Here is a 17,112-nt window from a genome sequence, read left to right as displayed (position 1 = left end):
CAGTGCGAACCAATTTTATCGCACATCTGGACCCCGCTAAAATAAATTAACACTGAAAAGCATAAAAATTATTTTAAACAAAATATATAAATGTTTAAATTATAGCATTTTTTATATTATTTATAATTATGAAAATTTCCTACAATGAAAATTTAAAGATAATAATTTCATCTTGTTTCTGAAAATGGTTGGTTTTAATTATGATTTTTATTTCTCATATGGGTAAATTTTATTTTCTCTAGGCAAAACTCTACGAAACAGATTAAAATTGAATGAATTTAGTGTTCAAATTTATGTTATATTTATGTTACTTTAAATTAATATCCAATCAAATCTAAAAGAAAAAGAGACGTTAATTTTAAATAGGACTTTTCTTCACAGATTCGAAACTTCTGTCTACAAATTATGCTCCGACTTTATAAAAAATGAACTTTAAAATTTAAACTAGAATAAATGAGTTTGATTCCTACTTTGATTTTGAGGGCGAACGGTCCCTGCGTTGAGGCAGGGGTGGAGAGGGCCGCGAGGTCGGCAATGTCGCTCTCGGTGGAGCTAACGGGCGGGTTGAAGGCGGTGACGTGTTGCACGCTTATCTCGTACTGCGTGACCGAGTCGGAGTTGTGCTGCGGAAAGCGCCAGGACACCTGTAGCGTGTGTTCCGACAGCGGCTCCACTCTGACGAAGCGCGGCACGCTCGGCAGGATTTCTGCAACCATTCCATATACGTCCATCCAATCAATCGTTCGGCAAACGGAATGGAAAAGCGTTGGCCCGGCTCCCCCCATGTACCATGTAGCAGCCTTTTTGGGCAGAGTGTGGCTGACAGCCCGACAGCACAGCCGATACAGAATTTATTGTCTCCGACAGCGCTAAATTTTTTTCTAGATCGAATTCGATTTATGAAGAAAAAAAATATTTTCAAATAAATTAGCTTAATTTTGGGTGTTTTGATTTTAACCAAAAATATTTTACAGGTTGTCTAACGGCCAGTTGAAATTTTCAGATTAATTTTGTGCAAAAATCCTAAATTTGAGAAAAATTTGCTAGATAGGAAAAAAACTGTAAATTTAATCAGCTTTCTGAATTTAGGCAGTTTTTGACGCTACTATCAACTGGTGAATTTTAATCAGGCAAAACACACACCCCTTTCGAAAATCTGCAATTTTTGATAAAATAAAAAATGCCTTTCAAGACTCAAAAGTACTATTATTTATCTTCTCACAATAAAATTTTCATAATTTGTCTCACCCCGGAAGCAATTAATTTCTTTTGCTCAAAAAAGAGGGCGTAACCGTAAAATTTGAACTGGATTTTGGGCACTTTTGGTCAGAAGAAAATACAAAATTGGTCAGTTAATGGTTCACTTTTCATTTAATATTATTTTTTAAATAAAAAAAATCACTAGAAGAAAATTCAAGACTCATAGAGCCCACATTTTCGGTAAAGTAGGGCCTAGTTTCGCTATAAAAAATTCATTTAGATCCCTTAGACCCCTGCCAGATCGTGTGTACCTTTCCTCTTTCCTGGACAAACACTCAATTAAGGGTTTCCAGAACTCGACTCCACTCGATAGATCAATGTACGAGAAAATATCAGATAATATACAGTTACAAGAGGGTCTGATGTTCTGCAAAGAGCATGCCCGAAATGTCCTTGTCGCGCAAGGAGCGTGCACGTGCAAATGATCGTCTGGCGCGAAAGGTGAGACGCAATTTCAACTTACCGACTCCCTTGGCGATACACGCCAAGGCCCTTTCGGTGTATGCGTCACACGAGTAGTGAGTTTTGATTTTGTCCGTGCTGGGCGTGTAGTCTCCGCGACACACGTCGATGCACAGGTCGATCACGCCTTCCTTCGCGCAGCACGCAGTGTGGTCCCGGCCGTCTGAGGACAATTAAAAGTCACGAATTTCTAATTTAAATGAGTTCAGGACATTGATTTTTATTAGAAAAATAGTTAAATTTCAAATTTGACATGAAATATAACTCATAAAAATTGTATTTCTATTGATTTATAAAATTTTTTAAAACTAAACGTAATTACATTGATGATAAATTACAATTTTTAATTTTTAAACACTTTTTAACAACGGGGGCTGGATGCTCATTATAATTGGTTCTCACCGGTCAGATTAAAGATGGCGTCTAATAGCGGGCAACTGATTAATTGTGCGCATGCGTGAGAGCTGGTTTGAGCACTTGCAGGGCTACCACCTGTACGAATGACTTCTTTGGCACATCCAGCCTGCTCTGACGCATGCGCACTTCTCACATTCATATTGTTTTGGCGGGAAAAAAATGTTCGCAGGTCGCGCTGCACTTTTTGGTCGGAGAAAAATCCACTTTACCAAATTCGACCCTCAGGAATCGATTGGTGTGCTCAGAAACCTCGTCAAAGACAGTCTTTAATTAATTATATTTGGTTTAAAATCGCTTAACTAACATATTTCCATCGTGGAGTAAATCCCAGCCGATGCCATACTTACGCATCGCATGAATCTGAGCTTTTGAATAATAACCTTACTACTCTCATTTTTTTTAAATTTGTAATTCTCCGAGTCGAGCAGCGAGCGAAGCGAGCGAGTGAGCGAGATGCACTTAAGGACGCAATTACGTGTTCTATTAGAATATTGGATTTATATTCCCCTTTCGGGAGCGGCGGTGCGGAAAAATTGGCGGATTAATTCCTGCTTCGTTGCTGCTCGAGTGGCTGCTGCCGTGATTCTTCGTCCGCCTGAGAGCTAATGGACTCGGCGCGCAGTTCCGTGGAAAAAATGACAGAGCTGATTCTGCTGCTCGAAAGCCGTCAGACAGCGAATTTCCAATAAGGGCTCGTGCAAGTCAATGTGATCATCCGATTCGGGACACAAGAAGAGCCATCCGAAATTCGCCACGTGCCTGACAGCCGCCACCCGCCATTGTATTGTTGCACGTGTGCAATCGGCTGGAAGCTGGAAGGGCGCGCCATTTGACACTTTTCCACTAGTTGATGCAGCACGGATTTTTTTAATTTTGTGACAGATTGAGATTTTGCAGCTCTCTGATGGGTGATTTAATAAAAGACGTCTTCTATTTCAAATATAAAGCCTCCAGATCGAAGATGAATTATATTTTTATGTTTTACTCCAAATTAGGAAAGAGAGGAAATCATTTTGTTGGTTTTAATCGATTCCTTAGGGTCGAAATAGGGGAGAAAATTAATTTTTCCGGTCGAAAAATGTTTTGTGACCTGCGAGAAACGGCGCAAAGCAAAACGCACGTTGCTTTGGCGCGCAAAATGTTTGAATCTTTTGGTCGCTACTGCGCATGCGTCACCCCTCTGACGTCACAGCTTTGCTTCGTGCTTGGAATTGGCAGCTGAGAGAGCTTTGACGTCAGAGGGGCGACGCTTGCGCAGTGGTGACAAAAAAATTCAAACGTTTTGCGCGCCAAAGCAACGTGTGTTTTAATTTGGGCGTCTTTTTAAATGTCAAAAAACAATTTTAGATCGAAATAATTATTTACTCCCCCTATTCCGACTCCCAGAAATCGATTAGGATATAAAAAATGTGGATTCAGTAAGTCTTTAACAGCCGTAATTTTATTTTTAACTAGTATTGATATTAAATGAACTAAAAATCAATTTTATTTAAATTTAATTTTTGAGACTACATCACGAATTAAAAATCTACGTAAAATTGATTAGTTATATATTAATTTTTGTCCCTTTTTTAAGTTTTATAACTTTTCCACTCACCAGCCATGCAGTTGAAAATCTGGGCATGGTGTTCATTGCAGTTCTGCACGTCCTCGCCGGTGTTTCCCTTGACGATGTTGCCGAGGCTGCAGAAGCCGAGGCAGTTCTTGGGCACGCCGGCCGCGTCGCAGCACGAGGTGAAGTTGTGCCTGGACATGTCCTGCGTTGGCACCGGCGTCACATACGAGCCGTCCTTTTCCCTCTCGGAAGGCGCCACTTCCGACACTGCATAAACAAACAATGCCATTTAGTGCGAACGGCCAGGCCATGAGAGGCACGTTTTTAGTTTTTTTTTATCCCCAGCATCGACGGTGACAGAGAGAGAAAAAAAGAAACAGATAGAAATCGAGTGAGCGAACACCCTGCTCTTGCCGTTGGAGAGGCAGGATCAATTTTTATCCCATTTAAGAAGTATCCAGAGCAGACATCGGTAGCATTGGCAGCAACACACACACACAACTTGATCACGGCTGTGTGATTCAATAACTGCTTTCGAGAACATACACACATCGTGGGAAACGACGCCGAATTGATTGATGTCGGTGGCGTGTTTGTGCAGACACGATTGAATGCATTGCAAGCGGTGCAAAAGGGGGAAGAGGCGGAGGCAGGGGAGAACCGCAATTGTGATTAGAAAATAACGATTCACTCGCGGGGCGCTTGCAAAACGAGAACGAGGTCGCTGCTGGAGCAATTTAGATTTAGAAAGGGGAAAATTTACATACAAAATGGTTTCAATTTTTTTATATTTCGAAGGAGTAGTTTCTTAAAGCTTTGATTAGTAATTTTGCAGATTTTAGAGAGAAAAATTTAATTAAAAGGCTGTATTTTTTAACATAAAACTGATTTTTGAGGATAAAAAATTGATAAACTGACTTCATTTTAGTACAGTAAAATCCATGAATGATTTTTAACGATTTAGAAATCATTTTTGGAAGCCACTTAAAGTCAGAACACCATCTTTATGTAATTTTACAGCGATATGAGTTACAGCCGAATCCTGATAATGCGCATTTCAGAGGAAAATAATGCGATTCCAGCTCTTTGCATTCGAAACTATATTAAATAATGTTAACAAGAAAATTGTACTTCGTTTTTTGTTTTGCGGTTCGAAGCAACAGATTGAAATGTAAAAGTAAAGCCCTCCAAAATTGTGAATTAGCTGAGGTTCCATCTGTTGGCAACTAACAACACAGTCGAAATAACAGTTAGGAATCTTCTAAATGACCAATTACACACAAAATGAATTGAAATTTTTTGGAAATTTATGGATTTGACGAAATTTTATGACTTTTAGTTAAATTATAATTAAGATCGTGGTTTGAATATGGATCAGGCAACATAACCATGACATATTGGCATCATACGTACAGTAATTTTTAAAAATGATTTGACATCGCATCATACAGCAATTCAGTAAATTTAAAAATTTAATTTTAACGTGTTTTTACTCCAACAATAAAACACTTTTAATAAATATAAGTTTTTGCTATTACATTATATTATTTCATAGAAAACAAAATTAAATTTAAAAGAAATAGTTTAAATATTTCATAGCTATAAATTACAAATCTCAAGATACTCAAAACAAGGATTAAAACAGTAAAATTAAATTTTAAGACAATACTTTTTACTTAAAAAATTCAATAATCCAATTGATATATCACATTAATTTAAAATTATGTATATTTCTTTCCCATTAACTGGAATTGGACCATCACAGCACTTGGGAAAAATACTACAATAATAAATTAAGTCAAAAAAGGGTTAAAGACCGTCTATAACGAAGTTTCTGAGCACACCAATCGATTTCTGAGGGTCACATTAAGTAAATTTGACATTTTTTCCGACCAAAAAGTGCAGCGCGACGTGCGAACCGTTTTTTCCCGCCAAAACAATTTGAATGCGAGAACTGCGCATGCGTCAGAGCTGCTTTGAGCACTTGCAGACGAGACCGCCTGTACGAATGACTTCTTTGTTACACCCAGCCAGCTCTCACGCTTGCGCAGTTCATATAGTTTTGGCGGGAAAAAAGTTCTCAGCCTTCGCTGCACTTTTTTAACGGAAAAAATATCCTCTTTGCCTAATTCGACCCTCAGGAATCGATTGGTGTGCTCAGAAACCTCGTCAAAGACGGTCTTATTTAAGCAGATCAAAAATAAGTCTTGAGATCGGCCATTTCGGCGCAACAGCGGTCCGAAATCGAATTGTGATCCGCTGTCAGTGGCACACACACACAAACAGGGCGGTGAAAGGAAGTATATCCGTTTCCACGGCGATTCGCTTTCACTCTCTTTGATTGCGTCCGAATTATTTGTTGCGGCGGCGTTCAAGAGGGAGAGAAAGACGGACGGACGGACGGAAGACTCACTCACCATTGAGCACGTGGAAGGATCTGAACTGGCCCTGCTGCTTGGACACCTCGCACGCGTACAGGCCGGCGTCGGAGGGCTGCACGTCTCGGATAACCAATACGGAGTGCGTTCCCTCTGCGAAAAGCAACAAAGACGCATTAATCAGCAGACCCCAGCAGTGCGAATTATACACAGCAGGCCAAGAGCCATTTATATTTTGAATCGGGCCCGGCAGTTAAAGAGGGTGGGAGGGAGGCATTACTGCGGGGGTGGCAAAAGCAAGTAGTGTGTTTGCCGCACTCTTTGGATAGTCGTTAAAAGCAAATTATCTGCGCCGGCAGACACAGAGAGCAGTTGGAGGTTGGAGAGGCTCAATGTGTATGTGCGCGTTTAGAAACTTCTTGAGAGTCTGCTGCCAACGCATCATTCACGCTTCTAGAAAGACTATTAACTGCTGCTATTTTAAGATTATATTTACATATAGTAAACAAATAATGGTGAGTGCTTAACGAATTTATATGAAAAGATATATTTATCATGATTTTAGACGCTTGAATATTTTTTCTGAGCTTCCAATCTTCACAAAATGTTTAAATTGAGCACCAATTACGCAATTTCCACCAAACTTAAAGTCGTCTAAGACATCTAGAAACTCGATTTCCATTTAAAAATCTATATACCGACGAAAAACAGGTACTGAAAGCCGTTTTAGTCATCTGGAGAGTCCGAGTAAAACTCACAATTTAATTTTTATGGAATTCTTTATCCGGGAATTATGTTTAATCGATGCCAAAGTTGTCTTCGTTGTTATTTTAAACCACATTTTCGTCAGTTTTTATTTATTTTCGGTAAAATCTGCGTAGAAAAATACACTTTTATTTTAATTTTTATTTAACTTATGTTTATCGTTTTTTCTTTAAAAGATAGATTGTTTGCGCAGTTGCCATTTAAATCGGAAAGGTGTGAAATGAACCGACTAATATTTAGCACCCTAATTCACGTTAATTTTATTTAAAAAATATTTAAATTTTACCAATCAACTCTTGAATTGATTCTATAAAGTACATTTTACTGCAAAAATGCTCCGAATTGAATATTTTTGGTTATTTCAATGGCCGTAAATTTATTTTCAACATTTTTAAATTTGCTTGACCATATTTACAAAATAAAAACCTTTCCTGGAAATGTCAAATTATGAGCGTTTGGCTTGAAAAATATTCAAAAGAATAGATGTAATTTTCCGTTGAAAATGTCCTTACTTTTTGGTCTGTATTTCAGACCAAAACGATCGCTTTCGAGCCAGAATCATCAGATGTTGAGTTATTTTTTTAACTTTTGATTTATTGAATTGCCGACCATTTTAGTTATATATTTGCAACAGTTTAAATTACGTGCATTTCATTGAAACGTTATAAAGAGAGCCTAAAGTGTAAATTTTTTTGTCATTTTCTGGCAACAGCAACAAAATATATTTAAAAACATGTACAATTTTAGTTTTATTTTCAAACAGCTTAAATTACAGTAAGGTCGTGCATTATTTTATTGAAACGTTTTAAAATACATACTCTAAAGTGTAAGAATTTTGACATTTTCTGGCAACAGTAAAAATATTGGTCTTCTAACAGATATTTAAACACAATAATCGTGTCCTTTAGGAGCACCTCATCTTAGAATAATATACGCGCGGCGTTTCGCTCTTGCTACTCAATGCTGAATTAACTCACTAATTTGTTCTTTTCCGTTGGTGCTATATTTTGTCCAATACACTTTGTAATAAGAATCATATTTGCACTTATCCTGGGTGCGAAGGTTGAAGATTCAATTTTATTAACGTGCTAGGTTTGTTTGAAGCCAGTTATTTATTTGATATATAAAATTAAAAATATACACATATATTATTTTTTTAAATTAAAAAGATTTTAAATGTTATTTGTTATTTATTTAGCTTTTTATAATAATGTAAAACTATTGAAAGGGTTATTATATCAATTTTTTTTAATTTTACTCGTTTCTATCAAAATTGAGTATTTTTACTAAAAATAACTCGGAATTTTTAGAGGGAAATATTATTAAAAAAAGAATTTGAAGAAATGCTTATCATATTATCTCTTACAAAAATTAATATCGTAAATGAAGAGTGATTTTCATAAATTTTGAGAATCATTTGAATTAATCATACCCTAACCTTAATTACATAGGTGTTTTTGACTTCTTATTTTATCTTTTCCACCTTGCAAAGATGTTTAAAAATGTTTAGCAGGAAAATAGAAATGAAAAATGACAGTTCTGACAGTTTTTAAGAGGCATAAAGGGGAAGACCGTTTCGCCAGAAAAAAATAATATTAAAACTACCAGACTAAATTATGTCACTAAATAAGAGCAAAACTACCAAGCGCGGAAAGGAAAATATGTGTTTTTCTTTGGCTTCCAGTCAGTTTAGTATTTTTTTAGATGGTTTAAAATATGATTTAAATGGCTCAAAATCGAATTTGATAGTCCCGCATCAATTAGAAGCTCAGAAAGAAATAGAATCGATCGTCAAAAATCCACAGCAATAATTATTATGAACATTTGTACACAAATAAATTTTTAGTAGGTCATATCCAAGTGTCAATATAAGCTTTGAAATATTCCCAGAAAGCGAATCAACTGAGAATTAACGCGGAAAAAACCTTTTTATCCTTCAAATGTAATAAAAAGGAGATTGACATTCAAATCCTGTAATCCTTTGCCGCCCTCCAATTAAAAGCAGCAATAAAATTGGCCACTGCGCCGATAGAGGTGGGCCGAGCAAACAACAAACACAAACAGCCCGAATTCGTGTGTGTGCGCGCTGTCAAATTTGAAATCCCGGCCAGCGACACGTCGGGCACGTTTAACAATCGCTTTTCGGGCAAATTGGCGACACGATGTTTGTATTTGTTCAGGGGTGGGGGTTGGGGGGTTGGGCCCGCCGGTAAACGCTTTATATATAAAATTTATTTACGACGCATTGACTTTACCCGATTGATTCGCCCTCTGCCTTCACTTTTATTGGCCGACATGCTGCATTTGATTGTAAATAAAACGCCGGCGGCGGCGGCGCGACGTCGCTTTTATTTGCGATTGGGAAATCGACCGTGCGCACACACGTTGTAGTCGTTGTACAGGCGGCTGCTGAGCTGAGAGTCGCCCTAGCTTTTCGCGAATGCCAATTTCGGTGCACCCCCAGGCTCAGTTTATTGCTCCCATTAGGCCCATTTCGCGGGTGAGGACACCCCAAAACTTCTTTATCTTAACGGATGATTGCCGCTTTATTTATTGTATCTAAATAACCAAATTGAGATGGAATTGTATTTAAATACTGAAATTAATGAGCTGACAGTTTGGGAGAAAAAAGACCGATTGGTTTCACGAGAGAAAAAGAGACAAAGACATTAATTTGCTGTAAAAAATCAAATTTGCCCAAAAATTTCATCTTTTTTTCATATATAAAGATGACAAAACTGCTCCTAACATTGCGAAATTAGTTTACAAAGGTGAAATATGAATTTCGTGTACTTGATTTTCGATATTCAAGCCTTCCATGCCTATTTATTTGTTCACTTTGTTGAAAAATGTTGAAAATAAATGATTAATTTTGTGGTAATTTCTTTAGGAGCAGCTGATTATCCCAGTAATTGGTGAATCGACCGTTAGATGGCACATAAGGCTAATGAAAATGTAACAAAATATGCGGGAATTGAATTATTAGGTCGGCACGCCTCTTTTTCGACGCTTTTGATTGGTCGCTGGACTGTATCCTAATTGGCCTCCATTATTTCGACGCCATATTGACTGCTGACCGGCGGGAACCAACACAGATCACAACCCGGCCTCCCGGTGGGAATTACGACTGCGCAGAAGGCTTTAATTTGGGTCACGCATGCGCAGTGATGAGTTTCAGCCTCCCTGTGAGATTTAGAAGCAATTTGAACATACTGCGCATGCTTAAGATGCGCAAAAGTTTACTGCGCAGCTTCAAAATGGGTGAATATTCAAACAATTATAAATTTCGACGCCATACTGACTTCTGACCGGCGGGAACCAACACAGATCACAAACCAGGTCCCCGGTGATAAAAACAAAATATTAAAAAGCTTTAAACTACTCCAAATAGGTCAAGTGTAAACTATTTTAAGTGTTGTGATTGTTGCATGAATAATTTAATAAATGTTGCGATAATTTGAATATTTATTCAAATGAATTTATCTGTAAAATTGAGTTTTCTGGCGTCATTGCGTAATCATTTTATCTGCTCGCTGGCGTGGCTATTTTTAACTGCATTATTTACCACTCTATTGGCTCTCACAAATCCGATCCTAACTTTTAAAACACAATTACTCGCGCAGAGAGGGAAAGAGGCGATAGCGACCAATTTCAATTTACAATTCAAAGCAAGAGCATTAATTATTATTCAATTCGATGAGGATTTTCGATTACGGCGTGGCGCAAAAATTAATTTATCTCACTAGCACTCCTCTCCATTGTTTTACACATCAAAAGCTTTGTGGAATCGGTGAAAACCAATAATTATTATTGTTATCATACTGCGTATTTCTCTTTATAAAAATTATTTAAAAATTTATTTGTTATATCTTTAGAACAATTAATTTAAATGAATAATTTTTTAAAGAAAAATATGTAGGAAGTCGTGTCAATTCGTGTATTTTATTTATCTATTTACGATTAATAATGACCGTAGAGATATGAATTAAAATAATTTTAGATTAATGTATTTATTCGAATGAAATACTCACGTTGGTCTGTGACGGCGCTGAATCTATGGTCGCCCGTGACCCTGGCGGTGTCAGCAGTGAGAATTTCCCTTCGGTCCTTGTCTCGCTCAGTGCCACGAGTTTGCCTCAGTTTGACCCAAATCACGCCTTGGCCCGGCGTCTCCGTCGCAGAATTTCTGACAGAGCACGTGATCAGAGCCTCTTCGCCAGCCGTCACGATCTGGTGCGAGGAACTGTCGCTGCCTGAAATCACAATTCAAATTCGAGAGTTATTCATTTGTTTAATAATAAAGATGACTGGATTTTTTAAAATTTATATTGTAGAAAGTAAGGAAATGCTTGTATTTTGTTAGGAATTATTTTATTTATTAGATCAAAGCCAGCGGGGTCCAGATTCGTGCGATGCGTAGACATGGCGTCCGGTGGAGTATGGCGGGAAAAATGGTCACGTGAAAATGCGTGAAAAGAAGCAAGTTTTGGTCAATAATTTGCATTACCCTTAACTAATTGTGTCTTTTGGATCGTAAAAACAAACTCTTGACACTTGCACGGCAATCCAAAGAGAGCTTTTTGCTTCCCACATTCAGACGCCATCTTGGATCTGCGCCGAGCGAACCAATTTTATCGCACATCTGACCCCCGCTGGAAACAACTCTATCCAATCCATATCAATTTTAATTTTTAGTCCCATTTATGAAAAAAATTTATTTGTTCCCTAATTTTTCTAATAATTTTGTCATTTGCATGTTATAATTCATTTCGGTAGCCTTTCATTTTACGAATCTATTGCAAAATGCAGAAATTCCATATAAAAGGGTTGAATTTTTAGTGGTTAATTTCGCGGAAATGAAATATGACATACTTGATGACCCTTTAGTGCAGAAAAAAGGTTTTTATGTGGCGGGTTTTGTAGTTAATATTACAGTTTTATGCGGCTGCACTTGATTACTTATGGATCGTCCGTGGAATTATTCAATTTATGGCCCGACCGGGCGGTTTGGCGGCGGCGCTTAAAATTCCGGCCGGGTAAAGGGCATAAAATGTGCATGCAATTCGGGAGATTTATTTATGCTGCAGATAAAAGATTATTTGGTGCGTGCGGCGCTGCTCCCCTCGAACTTGAGCAACAATTTTATTTCTTCTTGAAGAAAAGCCAGCCAGCAGCCAGGTGAGACTATTTTGCGGCGCGGAATTGGCTCGCTCGCTCTCGGTGCTATTCCATTTACTCGGGGATTATCGACCCCTTGCCTTTGTTTCGACTCGTGTGTTTATTCAGCACCGACCGACGAGCCAAAAATAAATCTCATGGCGACGGAATTAATTAAAAGCGCGGCACCACTCCCTCGGTTTTTCACTCAAGAAACTCGAGCTGTGCTGTTTGCGCGAGTTTTGATCCACTTGACGAAAATATTCAGCTTTAAAAGTCAGCTGCCGACGGCACACCTGGCTCCTTAAATATAGGAAATCGATTAATGCTGTCCAAACTGCATATGAATTTTTTATGTTCACCCCTGCTCATTCTTGCCTTAGAAGAAAGAAAGAAAGAAAGAAAGAAAGAGAGTTCTGCAGACGTACAGCGAAAAACACTCGGAGCTGAATTTATTTTTTTATTTTTTGCATGACGTCAATCTTGAGAGAGGAAATTCGCTCGAGGGTGTTTAACAAATCAAATCTCAACGAGGCACAGTCAACAAGATCGTCAGCGTAAATTAAACTGATGTCGTCAGTTTTGACTAATTTGTTTTTTCGCGGTCCCCGCAGGGACCAGGGAAAATTAATTAATCTGTTTGCAGACCTGAAGAAGAACCTTTATAATTTATTTGGCTGTAAAAATGATTTGAAACCCTTTGCTTTGCTATTCTTGGTTCAGAGATGTTAATTTTTATAATCATGCACCCCACCGTGTGTTTTTAAAGCGATTTTTCAGTTTAAACACATGAAAATTTAGCAGATTGCATAGCAGCAGCACAGAGACTTTAAAGTGGATCGATTTTAAATTATTTGAATTGTTTGATCGAAAGTCATTATCTGTTCTACAATTTTCAATAGTAAAAAAGGAACTTGTTAACAATTAAAATTAAAATTTGAATAATTTCCTCCAAAATTTCCAGCACTTGACAATATTTTCTTGGTAGATTTCGATTCCTCTCGTCGATATCTGTCCAAAACTTTCAGGGAAACTGTTTGGTGTGAAATAAAATAGGATTTCAAATAAGGAGACAGTCAAGAGACTGTAATTTTAAATAATTAGATAAATATCTCATTTGAATTCACTTCGTTGGTTAAATAAATTGCTCCTAGACAATTTCAAGAAATAGGAGAGCGAGGAAAGGCATTTACGCGTTGCTGGCTGGCTAGAGTACATATTTGCCGTGGGCGCAAACTAAGCCATCTTGCGGAGGAGCTAATTCCGAGGCGCGTGTTTCATCTTCAGGCTGACACACGATATTTGTCTAGCTCAGAGTTTGCCGGCTGATGGGAATTAAATATGGTGGGTGCCCCGGCACGGCTGTTCTCCGGATTAATTATCCAAGACCAAATTAGACGCGAGCTGCGTGTGTGTGAGAGAGAGTGAAGCGGTTAGCTCATTATATCCCTCAAGGTTTCTTATCAGCAGTTTCCAACTCGGCCCGATGCACTCTCGCGCCGAGAACTTTGCCCGTGCAAAAGACTGTTACCTCGCGCCAAGTGCCAAACTTTGATAAAAAGCGATTCAAAATTTATCCAAAACCTGTTGGCCAGGCTCACCAGAGTGGAAAGTCTGTCTCGGCGGTCTCGAGATTTCGACGTGATCCACTTATTCACGCAGCGCGCGGACGGCCCCCAAAATTCGATCGCACGGCCTATCTCGCAACGCCGCCACCGTAATTTGCTTTCCTGCCGTGTCACGCGAGCTCTTTAAAGAGAACCTTCCCGCCCGGAGACATAATAATTCACGAGAGAGGCCGGCTCAAATTCAGGACAAATTCGTGCGACACGCCTGCGAATTCAACCAAGCGATAACGATAACAATTGAGGCTCTGAATGTACAAGAGCTCTTCCACGTTTTATCTAATGTATGTTGGTGAAAAGAAATAAAGAAATGGTAGAGTAAGGTGGGAAAGATTCAAACTTAAAATGAAATCAACGTGGAAAATTTATAATGAAAATACAGGCCAGCACAATGAATATTTTTGTTGTTATTTCTTTAATAACAGCTGACTATCCTGGTAATTGGCGAATCGACCGTTAGAGGACACATCAGGCTGATGAAAATGTAACAAAATACGCGGGAATGAAATTATTAGGTCGGCACGCCTCTTTTTCGACGCTTCTGATTGGCCGCTGGACTTTCTTCTGATTGGCCTCCATTATTTCGACGCCATATTGACTTCTGGCCCATGGGAACCGACACAGATCGCAACGGTGGGAATTACGACTGCGCAGAAGGTTTTAAATTGGGTCACGCATGCGCAGTGATGAGTTTCAGCCTCCCTGTGAGATAGAGAAGCGATCTGAACATACTGCGCATGCTTAAGATGCGCACAAATTTACTGCGCAGCTTCAAAATGGGCGAATTATAAATTTCTGACAGGCGGGAACCAACACAGATATCAATCTGGCTTTCGGTGGTGTGAAATAAAGTTTTTTAACAGACGTAGAATTGTTACGTAATCTTTCTTCTATTAAGTTTAATTTTATTTCAAATTTAATTTAATAAAAAAATTTAATCCTTTAATTTGTCAAAGCGCCTACCAGTTTTGAAGTATGCAACGCGCTGGGCACGACAGTGAAGCGCGTTGCATAACAACTAAAACTCTCTCTGTCGCGTTGGCCGCTTGACACACACACAACAGGCCGGCACACGCGGCGCACTATGATATCGATTGGCCGTGACAAGCTGCGTGCTTTTTGTCGGGAAATTGTCGTCGCCAAAAAGCCCTTGTGTGGCGGCGCGCGCGTTTTTGCGGGGTCGGCAGTATTCGTTCGGCTGCTGGCTCGAGTGTCAGCGGCAGCGGCGAACGAACGATGTTTGCCATTATGTTCAGGGCAGCTGCGGAGGAAACAAAATTTCGCGGTAAATAACCTGCGGCACCGACACAACGGCGGCGAATAATGGCCCGGTGATTGATGTCGGCGGCGGCGGCGGCGTCTTTTCGCGCGAATTTTGCATGATCGCTTCGGCGGCCGGCAACAAACACGCGCGTCTTCGATAACCATTTGTCTAGGCATCGCTCTCCACTTTGTCACCGTGAAAAATGATGCAATATTTGTTGTGTGGATACACGACGCCGCCGATAAATCAAAGTGGCGAACGCGCGCATCCTCGATTCCGTTATTAATGCGTTTCCCCGGCCGCCGTCTTTCCTACTCGTTTCTTCGCAAGACCAACTTTTAATAAGCCACTCTCTTTCCCAACTTTCCATCCTCGCCAGCAGCAAGTTTGCCCGCCCGTCCCATGTATAAAATGTACGCCGAATTCCATTAATGACGCCCTCGAACCGGATTATTTTTGACCCACCGACGAATTATTATTTGTTTTCGCCCGCCAACTTTTCCTCCGTCTCTTTCTTGGCGTCGTAGCCGTTTCTTTAGCCGCTTCATCTTGTCGGAAATCGTTCAAGCTCAGTCAAAGCTGCTCTATATTGAGAGTGTTTTCGGTTCATTAGATTCTTATTTAACCTTGTTATTTGTGATTAAAACGAGACGCCAAGCTGAGGGGACGTTGATATTTTTAATTACACTGTTAATACGGATTAAAAAAATTGTTATTGATTTTTTTTTAAATTCTAGCACAAAAAATTCCTTTTTTTACTTTCAGACTGGAAATTTAAATGAGTGTTACATTTTTAACTATAAAATAATTCCCATTTTATTTTTTTTTAGTATTTTCCAGTTTACATAGCAATATATAGTGTTTAAATAAAATTAATTCGATGAAACACGCTACAGCAAACCTTACATCTATGTTTTTTTTATTTAAAATTTACTTTTCTTTTAAAAATTAAAAATTTATCGATCGTTTCTCCTATCATAGACATTTAAAAAATTCATCGACTATCCCTATTGTTGAATTATTCACCTAAAATTGTTATTTTCAAAAATTTGAAGGTTTTTTTCATAATTTTAAGCGCGATTAATCCAGCGGGGACCAGATTCGTGCGACGAGCAGATATGGCGTCCGCTGGAGTGTGGCGCGAAATAACGGTCACGTGAAAAGAAGCAAGTTTTGGTCAATATTATGAATGATAATTTGCATTACTCTGAACTAATTGTGTCTTTTGGATCGTAAAAACAAACTCTTGACACTCGTACGGCAATTCAAAGAGAGATTTTTGTTTCCCACATTCAGACGCCATCTTGGAGCTGCGCAGTACGAACCAATTTTATCGCACATCAAACAATAAAACCAAGGCCGGAAAATATTTGATTTATTTAAAGAGTCTGGATTTTCCCAGAATGGAAATACGTAGAGCTTGAGAGAGAAACCGTTGATTTTTTTTATATTTATTGCCATTTAATTGTTTCAAGTTAGTTGATTTCATCAGATTTTAATCAATGATTTTTAAAAAGAAAATAATAATCTAAGGCTTCTCCTTTCTACACATCTAGAAAATACGTAATTACAATTTTCCTTGTCACGTTTCAGCGAAAAAAATAGAAGGAAAATGAAAGGGTAAAATTCTTTGACAAAAATGTCACAAATGCCGGGGACAAGGAAAGATATTTAATAACTCATCATCAAAGGCTCGTTCTTCTCTTTTTTCTTTGCCTCTCTCTCTCTCTCTCTCTCTCTCTCTCTTCGCACCTACCTGCACTTTTGCAGGCGAAAGTTGATTGCTCAAAAGTCCGGAACAAGCGCCGAGAGTAAAAAGTTTGCAGGTCGTCACTTTCGCATTTCACGCCGCCTAATGTTGCAAACGACAAGAAAATGGGAAAATAAAGTGGAGTCTCGTCTGCTGCTCTCCTTTACATCTGCACAAATGCCGGCCGGCTGTGGGAAATGTCAAAACAAGATTGCGTATGGCTCGGCAGCAGCTGACCCTCCTCGAAGCTGTGGATGCAACAATTCCTGTTTTTATTTTCATTTTTTCCGCCGGGTGACAATCTGGTCGAGAAAGTTTCCACTTTCATCGGAGAGTGGAAGGGAATTTTTTGTTTGTTTGTAAAACATATTTTACAGATTTTTACGTGAAAAAAAATAATAAATTTCTAAGGCAAAACTTTTAACTTAATACTCGAACTAGGGCTGTAAATTTTAGACGGTTTACTATTTTTTCTGCGC

The 17,112-nt window shown here is 38.7% G+C and overlaps 2 protein-coding genes across 2 annotated transcripts in view; both read right to left on the bottom strand.

Moving 5' to 3' along the window:
* Nucleotides 1–17,112, bottom strand: part of LOC135947359 (Ig-like and fibronectin type-III domain-containing protein 1) — a 138,181-nt gene that overhangs the window by 41,911 nt on the left and 79,158 nt on the right. Inside the window, exons 3-7 of the mRNA XM_065496183.1 lie at nt 10,869–11,090; nt 6,112–6,225; nt 3,737–3,961; nt 1,724–1,885; nt 471–706 (exon numbers count right to left, since the gene is read on the bottom strand). Coding sequence (XP_065352255.1) covers nt 471–706; nt 1,724–1,885; nt 3,737–3,961; nt 6,112–6,225; nt 10,869–11,090 — 959 coding nt within the window. The remainder of the gene's footprint in view (nt 1–470; nt 707–1,723; nt 1,886–3,736; nt 3,962–6,111; nt 6,226–10,868; nt 11,091–17,112) is intronic.
* The window catches only part of tun (tungus), a 153,715-nt gene that overhangs the window by 95,006 nt on the left and 41,597 nt on the right, over nt 1–17,112 (bottom strand). The gene's annotated exons all lie outside the window — the stretch shown is intronic.

The sequence above is a fragment of the Cloeon dipterum genome, chromosome X, assembly GCF_949628265.1.
Source record: "Cloeon dipterum chromosome X, ieCloDipt1.1, whole genome shotgun sequence".
NCBI classification, from domain to species: domain Eukaryota; kingdom Metazoa; phylum Arthropoda; class Insecta; order Ephemeroptera; family Baetidae; genus Cloeon; species Cloeon dipterum.
The sequence above is the reverse complement of the archived record's forward strand: the minus strand, read 5'-3'. Positions and strand labels throughout refer to the sequence as shown.